This window comes from Dipodomys spectabilis, unplaced genomic scaffold (assembly GCF_019054845.1).
Source record: "Dipodomys spectabilis isolate Male_0828 unplaced genomic scaffold, ASM1905484v1 ptg000095l, whole genome shotgun sequence".
In the NCBI taxonomy this organism is placed as follows: Eukaryota; Metazoa; Chordata; class Mammalia; order Rodentia; family Heteromyidae; genus Dipodomys; species Dipodomys spectabilis.
Genome location: NW_024870772.1, coordinates 47,470,148 through 47,490,909, shown reverse-complemented (window position 1 = coordinate 47,490,909; position 20,762 = coordinate 47,470,148). Strand labels below are relative to the sequence as shown.

General features: G+C 49.7%; 1 protein-coding gene across 1 annotated transcript in view; it reads right to left on the bottom strand.

Annotated features, from left to right (window-relative positions):
- The window catches only part of Kcnab1 (potassium voltage-gated channel subfamily A regulatory beta subunit 1), a 213,128-nt gene extending 207,429 nt beyond the window's left edge, over nucleotides 1–5,699 (bottom strand). The window contains exon 1 of the mRNA XM_042685522.1: nucleotides 5,458–5,699. Coding sequence (XP_042541456.1) covers nucleotides 5,458–5,699 — 242 coding nt within the window. The remainder of the gene's footprint in view (nucleotides 1–5,457) is intronic.
- Nucleotides 5,700–20,762: the final 15,063 nt, after the last annotated feature.

Sequence of the window (20,762 nt, the reverse complement as noted above, 5' to 3'; positions counted from 1 at the left end):
CCTGCTGCAGACATCCTAGCCCACCCACCCACACCCTCAGACTGGAGCTCTATCCTCCCTCACACCTAAAGCATGATCCTCCCTCACACCTGGAACTCGGTCCTCCCTCAGCCTGGAGCTCAGTCCTCCCCCATGGGAAGGACCCTAGAAGCAGCCTCTCTGGCATGTGAGCCAGGTGAGGGGCTCAGATCTAGGAAGGTGCCCAGGAGTGGTGGACGTGGCGCTGGTGGGGAGCAGTCAATCACAGCGGTGCGCCCTCCTGCAGGGCAGCTGGGATGAGCCCGGGTCCTGGGTGACACCTCTGTCCCTCTCTCACTGCACCACCGCAGGAATCAACAGTTCCTGCAAGTCCTGCAGTGTGGCTATAAAGGAGTCTTATGGAAAGCCCAGCCATCGGAGGAGAGGAGGCAGCAGGAGGCACGGGCTCACACGAAGTACAGATTTTCAAAAAGTATTCACCGATTAATTCACTCCACACGGCCCCTCGGCCTGTCCCAGGATGCATTTAGTCGAAAAGGATTTTGGTGGAGTGGAGCGGTTACCCCAAGTGTGAACAAACATTTGAGCAAAGCACATCGATGAGATGTGATTTGTGCCACATGAAGACCCACAGAGACGGCGAGGGTTTCACAGCAAGGATTTCCCTTCCGTGTTAAGTGTGATGCAGGGTCAGGTGAACATGTGCGGCCGCACCACAGACAAAGCCCTCAGCACAACCAGCATTTGAGAAGAGGAGGAGAGGACAGAGGAAGGAGGGGGAGAAGGAGGAAGAAAAGAGGAGTAAGAGGAGGAGGGAGGATCTATTCAGTGGAGTGAAATGAATAGAAAGTTTTCCCAGGAACCGTTCTTGCACCCGCCCGTGGCTCGCACTGGCAGTCCAGAGCACATTAGACATCACAGGAAGCACTGGGCTGGCTGAACAGTCACAGCCCAGTGAGGAGGCTCCACGCTCCACTCCCCTCGTTCCTCCAGGTGGGCCGGCGCTCTCCACCAAGCCTCACGCCCTCCGCAGTGCCTTCCGCTGACACACAAGGCGGCCATGCCCACCACGAGTGGACGGACACGCCTGGGAAGGACAAGGTAGCTGTGCCCCCAAGCGGACGGACACACCTGGGAAGGATGAGGCTGGTGGGCCGGGACTCGGGACATGGGCCTCCAGAGCCGCCTCTGCACCAGCTACCGTCCTCTCCGAGGATGACGTCTCCACCTCCTTCCTGAGCACGCTGTCCTTGGGCACTGGTGGCGGGGCTGCCACTCTGCACACATCCCGATTCATGTACCGATGGTGAAAGGCAGCACTGCCCACAGCCCGCAGCCAGGACTCAGAGAGGGCCACAGTGGACACGTGCAAGACGTGCAGCTTGAGCCCAGCCAGACTTGAGTGCTGGACTGTCTGCCTTGGGCTTCTGTCTGGGACAGGTGGGGCCCCTGTTGGGGGGACAGGCAGGGCCTCTGTCGGGGGTCTCTGTCGGGGACAGAGTGGATTTCTGTTGGAGACAGGTCGGGTCTCTCTTGGGGTCTCTGCTGGGTCTCAGTTGGGGACAGAGTGGGGTCTTTGTCCAGGTCTCTGCCGGGGGGACAGTCTGTGTGGGGGACAGGGTGGGTCTCTGTGGGGACAGCCACCTCTCCCTTCCCCTTCACTGCCTCTCCACCCTCAGCTCAAGGAAATTACATTTCAGCCAATCAAGGCAAATTAAATTTAAAAGAAAGGAAAGTTGAAGTCATCCTTGGCCAGCAAAAATGTATTATTCTATGTTGTTTGGATTTTGAGAAACAATCGTTTCCTCCCATGAACCAGACAGGCCCCATCGCTGAGAGAGACCGAGACACGTCTCACCATGCCCTCCAGAAATGCTTAAAGCTCCAGCATTGGAAATGGGTCGATGTGGGTTTTATTAAACCCAGGACCTGTCTTCCGCTGTCTGCCCACGGACTTTGCTATCTGACTCTTCCATGCAGCCCCTCCTAGGATATTACTGCCCCCAGGAAAAGGGCCAGGACCTCCCGGCTGGGTTCCCAGCAAGGACTCGGAGACACCCAGGGCTGGGTCCCTCTGACCTCTGCTCCCAAGAGGGTCCCAGCTAGCAGCAGCCTTCCCACTGCCTTCCTCTAAGGGGTCAGTGCTGACTGGAAGGCCAGCGCCACACCCAGGTCTACCTCTTCCCACACCAGGTCTGTCTAGTGGCCCCTCCCCTGCCCCTCCCCTTCCCCTGCCCCTCTCCTATAGCTGCCCCTCCCCTCTAGCTCCTCCTCCCCTGCACCTGCCCCTCCCTCAACTCCCCCTCCCCTATAGCTCCCCCTCCCCTACAGCTGCCCCTCCCCTCTAGCTCCCCCTCCCCTGCACTTGCCTTTCCCCTACACCTGCTCCTCCCCTACACCTGCCTCTCTCCTACATCTGCCCCTCCCTACGCTGTCTTCCTGCTGTTCCCAGGATTTTTCCATCTTCTCTTTCCTTCATCTTTTAAATTTATTTTTATTTTCTTGAAATCTAGGCATTTGGGCTCTTCTAGAAACTACAAGTATAATTATAAATAAATAAATAGAGGTAACCTTGGGCACCAGAGAGGTTTGTGTTGTAGACCCAGGATCAAAAAAAAAAATGGCACGCACTAACCTAATCCAGTCAACTGCCTGTGCGGGGTGGAGAGGGGGACTAAAACTGGGTTTTATAGTTCCTGTGGCATGCATAGAACATCACAAAATTCAAGTGTGTGCGTGCAAGGTGGGTGTGTCAGGTCCTAGCCATTTCCACCCCTCCAGTCACCAATGGCTGCCCACTAGATGGCTGCTTACATGCCACTTGAATTCCTGGTGCCAGGGCTCATCCTACAGAATTGCCTTCTGGCTGTGTGTCTGCTGCCTTCTGGCTCAGCCTAGATACTTGTGTGCTTGCCTCTTGTGCTGTTTTACCCTTGACTTGGGTCTGCATTCACTGTCAGGCTCAGACCTCAGTGCTCTGCCATCCAGACAGTGGCCATCCAGCCTTGTAGAAGTGACTAAAAATCCCTCTGTTTTAGTGATGTTAATCAAGTGAATGCAACAACATCTGTGTTTGCTGCAGATTCTAAGCCCACAGAAGGACCGGAGCACCACGCCCAGGTGACACCGTGTCAGGCAATCTCTTCTCCATGCTTCCTGCTTCTTGCTGCAGAGGTTTGTGCATTCACTGTACTTCAACCAAGTCAGACACAAAACCAAGTCTCCATGGAACCACAGAAAAGTTCTGTTGGAGGAGGGGGCCCAGCAGCTGGTGGGGCTGAAGGTCGAGGCAGCATCTGACCAAATTAGGGGATGGAGAGGGTTTCCCTGGCCTTACATTGTGATTCTAGAGCCAATTCTAGAGCCAAGCATGGGACCTGCTCAGTTCCTGTGCCTCCAGTACGGGCCATGTTCTTCCCTACACTCCACCTGGTGGACAGATGCCGCCGAGTGATGGGACAGGCCTGCAGCAGAGAGCGTCCACCCAGTGTGACATGTCCCTGCACTGAGCGTCCACCCGCATGACACATCTCCACAGTGAGCATCCACCCGCATGACACATCTCCACAGTGAGCATCCACCCGCATGACACATCTCCACAGTGAGCATCCACCCGCATGACACATCTCCGCAGTGAGCATCCACCCTGCGTGACACATCTGCACAGTGGGCTCCACACAGCGTGACAGGTACCCATCATGAGTGTCCACCAGGCGTGACACATCCACAGTGAGCATCCACCCTGCGTGACAAGTCCACAGTGAGCATCCACCCGCATAACACATCTCCACAGTGAGCATCCACCCTGTGTGACAAGTCCACAGTGAGCGTCCACCTGGCGTGACACGTCTCCATGCTATGGGGGTGGGGAGGGGTAGTGTCACGGTTCTAAAAGTAGCAGAGGTGGAATTTCAACTCTGTCTTCTTAACCACAAAGTCTGTTCTCTTCCCACTGCTCAAGAAACAACACCCCTCAAAAGGAAGAAGACAGGAAAGAGCTCTCGGCGTGACACGGCCCCTTCCACATCCCCTCTTCCTGGGAGCAAGAGTCACAGGGAGAGCAGGAAAGTCACCCTCTCCCAACTATTCCCTAAGAAATCACGAACACAAGCCAGGTCCAGGAGGGGAGGCAGAACCCTGGCCTTCTTCTCCCAAAGTCCTGTCCCAGAGTCGAAGGAAGAACGGCTTATGTAAGGGAAACTACTACATGGTGTCCTGGAGCCTCAGCCTCGTGGGGATCTGCTGCCTGAGGCTCTGTGACAGGCCTGCTGGGCCTGTGCACCCACACCTTGGGACTGTGCGATCCACAGGGGCCTCGAACACGGGCAGAGGCTGGCTACCACAGCCGGGGAGCCCACCTTCAACCCAGGTAGCCCTGGTTGAAGACAACACCGGAGGGAGCGAAGGGAAGGGAGGGGGGGAGCAGAGAGAGAGGCCTGGGGAGGCGCCCTCTGTGGTCTGAAGGGAGGCTGGAGTGCAGAGGCCACTCCTGCTCCCCAGGCCCCTGAGTCCCTGTGGCTCTCGGGCTCCCCTGTGTGGCCTGGCAGGGTAACTGTCCTCAGATCCTCTCCACAACTGACAAGAGCCACACCCCCTTCCCTCTGCACCAGCCTACCTCATCCCCTTCCTCACGCCTCTGCTGGCCCTGTCACAGGACAAACGGTGGCACTGGAAGGCTGGGCCACGCTGGCGGTGTAGCTTGGAGTGCAGGCATTTGCAGAAGAACATGAACCGTGGCATTGGCAGTTCACACGGTCGGACTCAGAAGACAACAAGAGTCCAGAAGCCTGGACAGCGCGAGGGAAGCTCCAGTCTGCAGACTAAGTTACGGCAAGGAGTGCGGCCTCGACTGCCTCTGTCTCCAGCTGCATGCATCACCTTCCACACAGAGCAAAGGGCCCCACAGCCAGCTACTGCTCAACATCCATGTGCTGCTCAACATCCACGCAGAGCAAAGGGCCCCACAGCCAGCCCATCACTCACAAGGCCTTGCAGAGTGAGCTGGCGAAGAGAAAGAGAAAGTTCAAGCCAGGCACCGCTGGCTCACGCCTGTAATCCTAGCTACTCAGGAGGCTGAGATCTGAGGATCACGGTTCAAAGCCAGCCAAGGCAGAAAAGCCTGTGAGACTCTTATCTCCAATAAAGCACCAGAAAACTGGAAGTGATGCTCTGATCTAAGTGGTAGAGCACTCGCCTTGAGCTGAAGAGCTGAGGGACAGTGCCCAGGCCCAGAGTTCAAGCCCCACAACCAACCAAAGAAGAAGAGGAGGAGGAGGAGCAAGAGGAGAGGCAGGAACAGGAGGAGGAGGAGGAAGAAGAGGAAGAAGAAAAAGTTCAGAAAAGGCAAGCCAAGGAAGGGACCCAGTGCATCCACTGTCCCATCCTGAGGACAGCTTCTTCCTCCTGTCTCAACACGATTTACAACAGCAACAGTGCTTGATCTGGGTGCACAGAGGTGGGGACTGCGATTCACGGTACCTGTACACCATGCCTGTCTGCGCCTTCGTTGTTTCCTGAAAGGAGAGGCCGTGGGCACGCAGAAACCTCTCCAGATGCCCGGGCTCCACGGCCGCGCCAGGCCTGCCCGGCCAGCGAGCGCCCTGGGCCGGAGCCCTGACCACTGCGTGCTGGCGTCTGCCCCTCAGGGCAGACTCGCCAGACCGGGCCATCCCCAGCGTGGGGCTGGGGATGTCCGCGCAGGCTGGCTTGTAAAGGTGCATGCTTCCCAGGCAGACCTCGGCGCTAACACTGGCGCCGCTTGGCTGGACCGCCTGGCTTCCAGTGTCCCTAAAAGGAATCAGCTTGCTTTCCTGTCTCCTTATTTTGTGGATTCAAACAGACTCGGTCCCAGCGGAGCTGCTGGGTACAGCTCTGCCAAGACCTGGCCAAAAAAGAAGAGCCGGTGGAGGCCAGCCATTCCCCTCGACTCTTCAAAGGTCTGAAAGCCAAACATAAGCAAGGACACACTGACCTGAGAAGGAGTGCAGGGCCCTTTCCCACGCCTCTCTATTTAGACAGAAAGGGAGGAATGTGTTCGGCTGGGGGCCAATGATCTGTGTTCACAAAGACCGTACACAAGGCCTTGGTGTGATCCTTCACTGGGGAGTGAGACATCGCCAAAAGACCAAGTGTTCATAGCTGAATAATTTTTATAATGGTGCCGTGATTCATTTGGGTGAAAAGTTCATTAAGCATTTCCATGTTTTCAGATGCTGCTGTCAAGAGATAGGAAGAAATCAGTTTGGTGGGTTTAAAAAACAAAAAGCTCACACAAATATGGACAACTGAGTCTTATAACAACAACAACAGAAAAAAAAAAAAAAAGCAAAAGTCTGAGAGCAAGTCTGTGGGGGAAGACATCCCCACTGGAGTGACGATGAAATACCAAAATAAATGAGAAACAGGTCCTTGACGTGAGCCTTGTATTTGTATAAAAGTTGAAAGTAGATTATGAACGAGGAGAAAACTAAGAAGTAAGTGAAAAAGTATATAAAAGTGAAATAAAACGTATTCTAGGAAAACACAGGGGACAAATGGTAGGACCAAGGTCCTAGTGAGAATCCTGAGACTGGATGTCCTTCTGGACAATCTCTGAAATCTTAGAAGTGGAACATGATATCCAGACCTCTCGAATGAATGCTGTTTAATTTCATAGTCCAAGTACCATAGATTAGTTCATCATCGCTTGGATGGTAGTAAAAGAAGAACCCAGAATAGGACACATTTCCTGCTCCCATGTTTCTCAACTGGTATAGAATGTTGACTCCACTGGATATTCATTCATCAGAGAATATTTTTAAAACACAGTTAAACTTAATACTACCTTGCATAAATGACCATCTGGAACATAAAATATTACAAACAGTTTGGAACACTCAATGTTTTGTTCAGCAGATGTGTGGATAGTCTCCTAATTCCTACACTAACTTGGGGACAGGGAAGGCTGCTCTTTCCAAACCTGCTCCCCTCAGGAATTTTTTTTTTTTCCGGTTGTGGGACCTGAACTCTGGGCCTGGGCGCTGTCCCTTAGTTCTTCAGCTCAAGGCTACCGCTCTACCACTTGAGCCACAGTGCCACTTCCAGCTTTTTCTTTCTGCTTATGTGGTACTGAGGAATCGAACCCAGAGCCTCAGGCATGCTAGGCAAGCGCTCTACCACTGAGCCACCTTCCCAGCCTCCCCTCAGGAATTTTTTGTATGGATTAGTTTCTCTTTAGTTCTAGGGACAATCAAATAATTCAACCATGCTTTGGGACAGCTTGTGGCACTCCTAACATTCATTGATGCAACAAGATTAAGTTAGAAAATTCAGATACGAAATGCACTTTGGCTTTGGTTCTTTGTTCTAACTGAGAAACTCTTAACTGTCCTAAGCAGCCCCTCCACATTTCCACACATCTTGTCCAAGGAGCCAGGAAGGAAAATGTCAGACTGCAGTGAGGGCCAGGCAGTTGTTTTTAAATGAGATTAGACACAAAGCCAGGCTGGGTCGGCCTTCTGTGCACAGACTGTCTGGCCACTCTCACAGGGAGTCCTGGAGGGGTTTGTCACTAGGAACTGGAGCATGCTGTGGTTGAAGATCCTGTTCAAAGCACACTCTGGCTCCGCAACTGCAGCCTGACTGGCAAGCCGCCCTGGCTCCCACCCAGCGCTCCCGGCTGGGTGTCCACGGGACCCCACTCCTCGGACACCTCGGCCCCAGTCTGGCCCCAGCGTTTCCCTGCGCCCAGCCAGGGTGGCCTGCAGCTCTCCGGGGTCTCCTCCACACCCAGGAGTTCCAGGGAGGGTGGCCCTATTGCCCCAGAGACACAGACATTGAGCCAGGCCAGGTCTCTAGATTGGACTTTGAACAAGGGCCTGGCTTGGTCCTCTGTGTTTGGGGAAAGAGCCAGACTCTGCTCCAACACCTCTCAGTGGCATAGGCCCAACTGCTCCCAAAGCCCATTTTCCTCTCTTCCTAGCTGAGCACTTGGACTACATTTCCCATCATCCCTCGATGGACAGTAACTGAAGACCCATAGGAGGCTATAACAAACATGCAATGTCTTTAAGGATTCTTCCATGTTTCACCCTAGGTAATGTTTTACAGATAGTTTTGTTCATATTTCATAAGTGAAGCAGGTTTCTGTGCTACACACAAATCACCAGTGGAGCTATCAGTTTCCTGTCATGCAGCTGGAAGTAAACATAGCTAGAAGTCCAGGAAGCCTTCTGGAAGCGTCCTCAAACCCATCTACAGAAAGGCAACTTGAGGAACAGCACATTCTGCTGCTGACATTAACTTATGAGACAATAAAATAATAGGTCACCATCACTGTCCAGTCACATCAAGGGAGGAATTCTGAGCGCTGGGATATGAAGAGAAAAGAACTAGCAATGAGAATTGCCTTCAATTTTCTGAGCTATGCAAACACCCAGTTCTGCAAATTAGTCATGTAATTTTTAAATGCACTGAATTCCAGCAACACACAATCTTTCCTTCTCAAAATGGCCATGCTGCAAAAATAAAGAAGGACGAGCATTTTTCACCTTGCATGATGAAAGACTTCACTCTTTAACACACTCTATAACACACTTGGGGAGCAAGGGGCTGTTGCCCACCCGTGAACAGCACTGGCCTGCAGAGGACCCTAGAAGGCGTTCATTCGGAATCACACTTTAGCCAGTCTTTTCTGACTCCAGGACAAGTCGCTGTTGTTTAAGCAGAAAAGAGGAAAGATTTGCTTTTTCTCACTGAAGAGATTTGTTTCCCACTGAACTTCATTATCTCACTGATGATCCCCTCTGACGTGATAAATGGGGTCATGTAATAGAGCAGGGATTTTGCGTTCCTGTGTTAGAGTCTAAATGGAAGTCCAAAGTGAGTCGCAGAATATATTATGGAAAGAAACCATTATTAAGGCTTTCCTTTGACATTTTTTCCCCAGAGGCTCTTTAATAATAGCTTCAACATTTATAGATGTGAGGGTTATGTAATGATTTGAGAAATGAGTTGTGAGCTGAAATCACTTCTAACCCTGCCAGTTTCACTGGAGCCTTGTTCAGATGAGCTCACCTGGTCCACAGTCCCCAGCCCTGGTACCCCAGCCATCGCAGGACAGTAAACGATTTCCCAGAACATTTCCAGAAGGCTTATTTTGTTCTACTTTGTGCATATTGGTTTTTGAATTGTGGCTTAGAATGGGAAGCATCTACTTTATTCCAAGTAAGTACAAGCATTTTGGGGTGTGTCTAGCAATGTTCAGACTTAATTCTATGTCGGATGCTTTCACAGATAAATTATGCTGCAGAATTTCCAGGTTAGTGCCCAACCTCTACAAAAGACCTTTTCCATATTTTGACCAGTTCATTAAAGGCTATTTTTCAATTCTCAAAGAAGTTGTATTATTATTTCAAGAAAACTGTCTTTCTGGCACTATGTTCACAGTGATTCCCCTTGCAAAATTGTCTTTAACTCCTTACCTCTTATTTATTTATTTATTTTACAAATCACAGGAAATAAGCAGCTTTGAGTTTCTGGTCCCAACAGACACTTTGTTCTCCCTGAGTGCTTTCCTTTATTACTGGGTTTGTGAGGTGATCCTTCTTTTGTACTATCTGAGGCTGAGAGAGTCTGGGGTGCACATCTTCACAGGGCCCTGACCCTGCCCAGCCCCCCCCCCCCGCCCCTGCCCCGCTGCAAGTGTCCTCTAAACCATGTGTTCAAGGCAAAACACAGCCTTCCCCTCCCAGCTTCTCACAGGAAACCAGACCACTGCCAAGTCTGCCAGACATTTTCCAACAATTTCTGAACTCCTCCTCTGACTTTTAACCTGAGAAAAATCTTAACTCTCTGCCTGCCAGCCTCTTCCCAAGGCAGGGCAGCAGGGATGGGGGGGGATGCTTTCTAGAAAACAAGCCATGGAGCCCATTTGCCTGAGCCCTGCACTTTGCAATGGGCATCCTGCAGGCCCAGTAGTGTGGGCCTGCGCTTCCCAGCAGGGCAGAAAAAAGCACAAAGCTTCCCCTTTCCAGAGCATCTGCCAGGGGCCTCTCCTGAGGCCCGGCCCAGCCCAGAGCCCAGCCTGGAGCCCACTGAGGAGCGAGGAGCTCACCTGTGCGGCATGCCCGTGACACAAGCCGTCGTCTGCTCGGTGGACAGGTCACAGAGCTTCAAGTACCAGTTCATCTCCACTTCCCGAAGCAGAGCCAGCTGCCGGGCCCTGAGCTGGCTCTGCCCCGAGGCGCTGGGGCTGCCGTCCTTGACATTTTCAGAGGCTTTCTTGGGAGATTTGTCTTTCCCCCCAACAGCAAATACAGACTGCTTCCTTAACTTGGGATTCTCTTCTGAGATCTGAGAGCCAGCGGCACCTGTCCGGGCTGCCAGCATCCTGGAAACTCCACTCTGTTCTTCAGTGAAGACTCCAAGTCACTGGCATCAAAGTAAGGTGAATTGATTTTTCTCTTCTGCCTCCCCCTGCCTCCCGCCCCTGCCCCTGCCCGCCGGTCCCCTAACCTCGTCCTGCCAGAGCTGTAACTGAGCCCCACAGGACTCTGGGTGTAAGGGAATCCATCTCTAGTGTTTCCTGACGGACAGGTCAAGCAGCCGCTACCTGTTTCATTCTGGAACATGGAAATTTTGAAAACAACTCCTGCAACTTGATACTCTTGGGGTTTTATGGTGCTATTTCTTCTGTAAATTTCTTGCAACAGATAACCCTGGACCTGCCATCCTGAGTTTGGGGTAAGTTGGTTTGATTATATGAGTCACACAGAATGATATCTGAGCCTCATCAGGTCCACTTGAATTTTCAGAACTTTCAATGTTAATTTCCCCAAATAAGTATGCTGGTATCAATGCAAGAAAAGGGTCATTTCTCTGTTATAAACCTTGCAGTAAATTGGTAAATTTATTTCATTTTCCTTTAGGAACAGATAGGCCATTTTAAATGTCAGTAAATTGGGTCACAGGATTTTCTATGTAGGAATAAGTCCATCACAGCTGATCAGTAATTGACTTTCTGGATATTTCCAATGCATGGCAGGAGAAATACCTTCTAATAAGACATTTCTGCCTCAGTAAGACTGAGGCCAAAGTAGGAGTGAGAGAGAGAGAAAGCAAAAGACAGAAGGAGGGATGATGTGAGTCTGCTGTGTGTCTGTTCACATGAAAAGCCAGCCAGGAGAGAAAGTGTGGCTCGTGGTCCTGTGGTCAGTGTTCACGGATCCCTTAGGTGTGCCTGCAGGCCTGACCTCTGCCTGACCTCTGCCTGGCACAGGGACAGTGAGGTCCAGGCCCACTGCAGGCGTCCATGGCAAAGTCAGCTGGTTTCCCCTGAAGCTCAGGAATCCACCTGCATCACGTTTCCTGGTGTCAGCCGTATGCCAAGAACCAGAAGTACATGAATTTTCCCGGTTAGGTTAAATCATAGAGGAGAGCCAGATCTGATGGGCACCAAAAGGCAAACCAGGAAGCAGGGGAGAGGGAGATTCTAAAGAGACAGAGGGCGGGGTTCCCTCAGGCTGGTGTCTCTGAGGGTCCTCATGGCTGTAAATTAATCAGCGCCAACCGGGGCAGCCACGACACTGCCAAGACTCTCTCTCCCCTCTTCACAGTGAAGCTGTTTAGTGTTCAGAGTCATCTCAGACAGGAGCTGACTCCAGCGCATGGACCCCGAGACCTGCCCTCCATGCAGGCAGCCTGTCCATGGTGCTGTGGGCCACATGTTTGTATTCCTGAAGCCACGACCGAAAATAATAAGTGACTTCAACCCTTGTCCTGCACTTCTATTCACTTCACCGTCGCCCGTGCCCCTCTGACCCGGTAGGCCACTCCAGGAGGACCACATACCTCTGCAGAGAGGCTGGGCTGCATGGATGGGCCCTAAGGGGGGGGGCAGCTGGGGGTAGGACAGGCCCCCCAGGCTGAGAGTGGAGATTGCATCAGAACCTTTCCCACCCTTCTTATCCCAGTCTCCATATCCAGAGGAGGAAATGGGGCCCGAGAGGGGCAGGCTGACCCCGCTTGGAGCTGCTCTGAGGAGCATTTAGCCGCCATAGCCAGTGAATGCCACACACACACACACACACACACACACATACACACACCTGTTTTTCAAAGAGCCAACTCCTCAATATACCACAGATTTGAGCACATCTGCAGTCCCATCAAAGCGAAGACTTCTCAAGTCACCAGCTGTCTGTTCTCCTAACGAGCAGATTGGAATTCTAACAGCGCTTAGAGGCTCCATTTAACTACAGCCATCATCGGTAAAAATGCAATCTGAGCCAGGCACTGGTGGCTCACACCTGTCATTCTAGCCCTCAGGAGACTGAGATGTGAGGATAGAAGTTCAGAGCCAACCAAGGTAGAAAAGTCCATGAGATTCTTATCTCCACTTAATCATTTCAAAGAGCCAAAGTGGTAGAGTGTTAGCCTGGAGTGGAAAAAAAAAAAAAAGTCAGGCAAGAGTGCAAGGCCCTGAGTTCAAGCCCCAGTACCTGTGTGCCCCACCCCACACCACCTCTGGCTAACACGTAACACAATCTGAAAAATACACCATGGGCGCATGGGATTCTTGGCGGTTGGCAAGCGCACGTGGATCTTCATGAGAACCAGGCAGAGGGGAACAGCCACAGGTCTGACCTAGAAGAACGGGGCCCTTGGCTGCACAGGGAGCTTGCATAACATGTCAGTCTCTGTCCCGGGAGGCCTTGTGTTATGAAATAGACCTGCTTGAACAAATCGTTCCTCTCCTCCAGGGAGACGGGCTTCTCGTCCTGTTACTCCCACAACAAGCTCTACAACACCAATTAGTGAAATGTCCTTCAAGGAATGAAAGCCTCCCGTCTCTTCTAGAAAGGCCTAGCTCGGGTCAGGTAGGCACCTGAACACCTGCAGACACCTCACCTGTCCAGAACACAGAGCTGACCAAAAGTGGCACAGCCAGCGTGGGTCGTGGGGCCAGGTCGACACGGCCCACAGGAGGGCTCTCTGTTGCTTCACGTACCCAGATCCCTGGCTCAGAGAAGCCCTGGGCTGGTACGGCCCCGTTGCCTCCCTTCTGAGTGATCTGGTCTCCTTAGAACCACAGATGTCTCAAAATTCAACTCTAAAACAATCATCTGCCAATCCCAGAATGGGTCTTGGGATATTTTACTCCAGGGAAAGATGATCACTTCCTCAAACAGGCTGAAGAATCCTCGAATCCTGAGCCGGTCAAGGGTTCCTAGGTGCTCAACTCACAGGTGTCATCCAGTTCAGTGACAGAACCATTTCCCCCACTAACTGACCCACAAGAGTAATACTTTCTAATACACTCCTCCAATAATAAATAATAACTGAATTACAGAGCCAGGAAGAAGAGAAAGTTTAACAAGGATATTGTAATGTCTGCTTTTAGAAACAGTTCCAGAACAAATAAATAAGAAAGCCTTTCATCCACTCAACAGGTAAATCTAAATCTACATCTCCTAATTGGATTTCTAGGGTGCTTGTCACAGAAAACAATTGCATATTCGGTTTTTCGGGGTGAAGTACGAATACTTTCCCCAAACCTCAGACCTTAAAGTAATCATTGAAGTTTCTAGTGAAGCAGCTGTAAAATAAAAATTTAAAAATCCCCAAAGGCCAAGTTACTTAATGGCTTTACAGAGTACTTCTTAAAACACCATAATCAGCTGGTGAATGGAGTTTTCATGCGTACCAATTCAACTACTTTACCTACAGAAGAGTGGGTTGGGCTTGAATTTCTTTTCTCACTGTCTCACCCCTGACGGTGCCCCTCATGTGCTGGGCATGAGCCAGTTCCCACGTGTAGAATTGCCTGTGTGCCTCTGACACCCCAGATCCCAGCTTCCTCCTCCTGTAAAAGACAACAAGGCTGCAGAGCACGCCTAAGGCTATCCAGCTAATTAGCATCCAGAAATAGAATCTATGCCTGTTGATGTCCCAGACTATGCGCAGCTGATCATTCTCGAGGTGCAGAAAGTACTTTTGTTACCCATTTCTCAGAATTAAAGATGTTTAATTCATGTACTGTATAAAATAAGCATATGTAGTAAGTATACAGTGTGAATATATGTCTCTATATAAGTAAATATATAACAAATGTGCATGTGTGTATATTGACTTATTTATTCATTCATTTACTGTCACGGACTTTGCAGTCCCTAAAATGTCCATCGTGCTATGGGCAAAGGGAATGCAAACTAGGTCAGGGAGTTGGATGGGGCTGAAGACTGAATCCTAATTCTGCTCCTTGTGAGATTGCTAAAGTTAGGAGATTTGTTAGGTCCTACTTTAAGAAAACGTATATGCAAAGCCCCTAAGTCGGTGTTACTTGTGGGAAAGAGGGAGAGGTGCCCTTAAACAGCTTTCTGTCTGGATGAACTACTTCATCCAGTCATAGAGTACGTATTGGCCCTGTCTACGTGATTCTTGACGCTAGGGCCACAACAGCTAGCCCGGTGGACAAGCCCACACCACCTGCGGCTTATACTTGGCAGAGGGCAGACCAGCGGTAGACAGGAAATGCAGACATAAACAGAGGGCATGATCCTTCCGATGCCACAGGGTGCTGGGGGGGAGAACAAATGGTGTGGGGAAGTTTAGGACTTGAAATAAGCTGCTAAGGAAAGCCACTCTGACTGACTAGAGTTGGTAGACCCATCGCTTCCTTCCCTTCTCCTGGCCTGTCAGTTCTGTGACATTCTACACAGTTTCTCAGATCCTTCCCTGGTGGCACTGTATTCCCCACATAGACACCCTTTGATGGGTTCCTCCACATTGCTTTATCGCAGCTCAGTGTGGCAATGCAGTAGTAGTACCTCAAAGCCAGCATTCGTCAAGGTGCCAGTCTGCTCTGGACACACATTCGGCACAGGGTAAGCATAATCACACTATGGCCCCCTTCACTCTACGTTTGTGCTCTATGCAAAACAAACAGGAAAAAAATGACTGGAAAGGGTCAGAAAATTGGAGAGCTGGGACACCAGGTGGCCAGTGTATTTTATACTTCTTAAATTCCTTCTTTCCTTTGACCAGACTTTTGGCATGTGTCTGAAGATTGTGTGCATGTGTTTTCCCTGGCTAGAAAGTGAATTCAGGACAAAAATCACGTCCTCCTTTTTCCAAGTTTATTCTACCTTCCTTCCCCTTCTTGGGAAGAGAATTCTTGCTATACTACACCCAGAAATGCGCAAGAAAACTTTGAACTTTTTCCCAATTGACCAAGGAAAGTCTAAATCTTACCACTAATAGGTAGGCAGAAGGGACTCTGTGTTTCCTGGACCATCTGTGGATTTTATGTTGCACTCTGCCAGCAAATAACCTCTCACTGTAAATACACACACAGGCAGAACAGAACTTCCCTCTTCTTCTCCACTCCACCCCTGCAGCGGTCCCAGGAGAGAGGACTGTGCTGCTGGCACACATCTGCACGGCAGATCTCACAGGCTCTGAGAGCTCAGCTGTGTCTTGATTATACTGACCCAAACCACCAGCCTCCTGCTCCGCAGGGTACTTGATACTGTACAATGATAGCAGTCATGGCGATATTAAGGAATCCAGCTTCGATATCAGAGAAACATCACATGAGCCCCTACTCCTCTGCCCTAAAATAAAACATTAATGTGTTCTGGTTGAAGCTATGTATCTGTTTACTGCACTTCAAATGAGCAGTCTGAAAGGACTATAGTTTAAAAACAAATTGAGTTCATTTATGAAAGAAAAAGATCACTGCTATCTTTCCCCTGGCTTCAAGGCAGAGAAATATGTTCAGCTTTTATGGGAACAGAAGTATTACAGTACGGGCAGAATTGTGGCAGATACTTCAAGTGCCCACCGTTAGAGTTCATGGTAAGCCACCACAAATGATCTATCTGGTCCTTGCTTTAATATTCTAAAATCATATGCATATGCATACATATTCCAGTCATCAGGGGATTCCCGCAACTTGAGGGGAACGAAATATAAATGTGGACTAGGAGCACTTCCGTTCTTTTTTAGGTGATATGTTGTGTTTGTTTTTTAAATTCTCTTTAAGTAGTTGAACAAAGGAATTGCATTTTAACAAAGCAACTTATAAATAAACTTATGCACATCCTACTATATGTTTTATTGATGACATCACAGTCAGCACTCAGTGATGGCCCTGACGACATCACTGTTAGCCAATGAGCCCCCTTCCCATAGCTTAGCCTGCTCCTTCCCCTCTCCACAGCTTGGTATGCTCCCTTCCTAGGCAGCATTAGGCACATACAGTAAAGGCATCAGCCTCCAGCCCCCTTTACCTTGGGATGGCACTCCTCTGGGGCAGCTACCACCATATAAGGCAACAAGAGCCCCTTAGAGTGACCTTCAGATCTAGGCAGTTGCAGGACCCTTATCTATTACTTGGACAGCAGCCATAAATCCTAGTCCACCATGATGAAGCCCCTGGCTCTCAAGTCCACACCAGGGTCTCCACCTCCTTGCCCTTTATAGCCCCTTCTAGCCTCCCTAGGATATGTAGATCACCTCACACAATAGCTGGCGATTCTTCTCACTTCTCCCTTGTGAGAAGGGCTCTTGCCGGCCCCTTTCCCAGCAATAAACCTTTCTTTGTTCTCTGTACCTGGATGATGGCGTGGTTCTCTGGCAAAGTCTAACTTATTCTAACAATCACAGCCTCCAAAGATGACCTGAGGACATCACAGTCACCAGTCAACCAACCTCCAGTGATGACCTGAGGACATCACAGTCACCGGTCAGCACCATGATGACCCTGATGACCTCTTGGGTTTTTCATCTCTCAAGGTCATCACAATCACCATGCATTCCCTGAAATCCTCTGCAATATCTCACACGTCTGCTGCACACATTATTTATACATGCTGTGGATACCATGTCTGCTTTAGGCTTTGCTGCCTGGTCTGGTAGAGAGGCCAGTGGTGTGGTCCTGCTCCCAGTCTGTAGCACAGACATGTTGACCCATACACCTCTCTAGCAGGGAGTACGCTTCACAGCTCTCTCGTCTTTGCTCGAGGCTGTGTAAGCTTGTGGCCTGTAGAATGTGAACACAAATCATGTGTGGCGTAGCATGGATCTGGAGGGCTGAGTACCTCACAACCTTCCTCCCCACCCCCCAGCAGGAGCTCATCACTCACCGACGGGAGCCACGCGTGACCTGGAAGAGAGTCAGGAGCCAGCCGGGGGAGGAGAGGCAGAGGTGTGGTTCCTCCACAGGAGTGGCCAAGGGTAAGGCTGCAACAGCTGCACAAGCACCACATCCTAGCCTGAAAGAGACAGGCAGGACTGAAAGGAGGTGGCGAGACCTGTGGCTATGCCACTGTGGTCACAGATGCAAGAATGAAGCAAAGACCCCACCGCCTGCCCCCTCCTGCCTCCTGGCGGTGCCTCCCATGACAAATCTCGCCAGGAGCTACAGGCACAGCCATTTATGAGCTGCCATCCCTCAGTGCCGGAGACTGTAGTGAGGAGGGCAGAGGACGGTGAGGAGAGAGCCCATAGCCACTCTGCATCTCCACCACAGAGACCCGGAGGAGCTGCGTCCTGTGAGTTCCAATGCTGGCTGTATAGGCTGCTAAGTCTGGGGATTGGTTTCCTCCGTTGTCGCACCATTATTCATCGTTTGCTCAAATTCGCGCGCTATGTCTTCTCCACACAAACTGGTTTGCCAAAAGTACCCAAGAAATAGCACACAATCTTCTGAATGTGAGCACATCTCCAGGGACGTTCACCTATACTGTCCGTCGTGTTTTCAGATATTGCACACAGCTCCTGTTCACAATGGCAGCCAGGTGCTCCAGGCCCTGCCCAACCTCCCTCACCCCTGCCGGGCTCCAGGCCCCTGCCCTCCCTCCCTCACCCCTGCCAGGCTCCAGGCCCCTGCCCTCCCTCCCTTACCTCTGCCAGGCTCCAGGTGCCCAGCATTAACTCCCCACCTTACATGGAAAATATTGCTCCTGTGCCTTGCAAGACTACTGGCTAGCTATTTTAAAAATGTTATTCAGCCATCTATAAAATAATTAGGCACCAGCACCAGGTAAGTGCAAGGTATATTGTAGACTTGTTGATAGACATAAATCCTAATTTCCCATCAAGAAAAATAATTGTAATGTAGTGAGAGTAACAGGAAACGAAGCCCATTATAGGTAGAAAATGGCCTCTGGTATAAAAGAGGCACATAGCCCTGGGATCTAACATTAAGAACATAAATAAGTGAATGGAAGAGAGCTGTCATTGCCCATACTCCCTGTGCTATTTGGACTAGGGCGGGTAGATTGCCTGTGTCGGTTGGTCTTTCTTTCACACAACTGTTTCCTCTTGTTTGTCCAGGAGTTTTGTATACGCATTGTCTCTTTCAGGAACCCTTCCCAGACTCTCCCCTCGCCAGGCCCACCTCCTCCCAGGGATGCTGTCATAGCACAGCTTGGGCATCATCCTCCTACCAACCTCAGCCAGGTGGCAAGCACATGGAACGTGATGGCGGTATCTTGTCTGTCCAGACCTTCCTTGTCTAACTCTAATTCTGGTGCACTTCCAGCCGTCAGAGGTGGATGCGTGGGAAACCAATGAAGATGCGCGCGTGAATGGATGGAGGATACATAAACAGATGCACGAATATACAGGTGACTATTGGAACACCAATGGAAAAGGGGTAAGGGGTGAGTAACACAGAACTGAGAAAATCAGAAATGGGCTCCAGGAACTGCACAAGTGCAGTGTGGGATGCACAATAAGTTGGAAAGACAAGATGAACAGTTCAGACAGACATTGATATCAGACACAGACAGCTACGCTCACACCTTCTCGTAAATAGTGGGGCATTGTTGGGGGTCAAACAGCAGGGAAGCAATGAGCTGACTGAGTTTCACAGAGCTGAATCTGGTCATTGGAGTATCTCATCCTTTTTCATGAGAGTTGACTTCTATCAGGATTTTTCTTTGCCTTAATGCAAGGAATTAACCTTGTGCTAGGGGCCATGAATATTTCTATTAACGCAAGAACTCACCCCTGCTTCTATGTAGGTCACCCTGGGTGTAGGATTCTTTTGTACTTTGGTTTCATGCAGTTAGACTTCATGCTACTCCCTAAGCCAGCAACCACATAAAGTTGATGTAACACCCTGAAATCAATTCTGAGCCACTCCCCAAGTCCCAGGACGAATTACAAGGAAACACGGCAGCCACAACCACCAATCTCCAAAGTGATTTCCTGCGGATATTCTCCTAGAAAGCAATCTATGTGGACCTGAACAAAGATTTCAGTGTTTTTCACTAGAAATAATATTAAAATGATACCTTCATCTAAGGAGAAAATACATTTGATTTTTAAGGGAAACATCATAAATAAACAAGCAAGTACAATTGATATTTTGTTTTAGATGGCATCTATTTTCTCCAATTTCCTGAATTAGAAAGATAATTGCAAAGAGCAGTCTGCTGAGACAGTACTACAGAATAATGTAGAATAAAAGGCAAGAATGGAGCTGTTGGTATCAAGCATATTAACTTCAGGATTATTATTTTTTAAAGATCATATGTTTAGGCCGGGCACCACTAGCTCATTCCTATAACACTAGCTACTCAGTAGGCTGAGATCTGAGGGTCACAGTTCAAAGCCAGCCTGGGCAGGAAAGCCTGTGAGACTCTTATCTCCACTAAACTACCCAAAAATCTGGAAGTGAGCACAAAAGTTCAAGGACTGTGCCCTAAATTCAAAACCCAGGATCTGCAAAGAAAAAAAAAAAAAAGAAAGAAAAAAAAGATCCTATGTTCAATGACCAGCATCTTAGAACAGAGAGAGGTTTCCCTGGATCAGAAATATTCTCTGTACAAAAGCAAGCCAGGTCACTAGCTGAGAGCCAGCTTCCAGCTTTTCCTTGTAGCTAGCATGCAGGAATAACATGAGGTGGCTTACTGTGATGTTCCCACACACATATAGCAAACCCAACTGTTTCACTCCCTTCCCTTGACTTCATTCCCACCTCCCTCCATAGCAAACCATGATTGCCAGTTCCACTTCCCTGTGGTGAATTCTGCCCCCTCCAGCACCTTGCCCCTTTATCCTCACCTTTCCCTCTCCCCCACCCGCTGATTCACCATAGACGGTCCTCTTTCACGAGTGTCCTATGAGAATTATTCATTCTCTACCTTCCTCCTCCTCTTCCTCATTCTTGTTTTAGGTCTTGTTATCACAAATGAGTAAGAACATGGAGTGTGTGACTTCACGGCGTGGCCTATCTCCCCCAATGTGGGATCTCCCATTCCCCCCATTTCTCCAAAAATAACATCGTTTATCATTTTCTTTCTAGCTAAGTGATATTCTGTAATATGAATATGTCATCTTTTCTTTACCCATTTACTGGCTATTGAATACGTGGTTAATGTGAAGATGCTGCAATAATCACAGATCTGTAGCCAAGAATAGCATGCCGGGGCCTGGAGCTAGATTTGTTTTGCATTATTTCAGGAAACTCCATATTGATGTCCACAGGGGTTTCACTAGTACTAAAGTATAAAAGGTTCATTTTGTCTTTGAATGCTCAACAATATTTGTGCTTAACTAAAAAGAAAATGACTTCCCATTTTTATTTTGACTTTCCTCTTATTCTGTACTTTAAGAACTCGCCCTCTCCTTCCCAAAAGAAACCCTTGTGGATTAAAGCCAAAGAGACTAGAAATGAAATGAGTGAATGAGTGGCCGAAGAAAGCTCTTTATACTGAAATGTAGGCTGGCCTCTCCTGTTACAGGGCTGTGGAGCAGAGCACTATGGAAGTGCTGAGGACAGAGGGGAACAG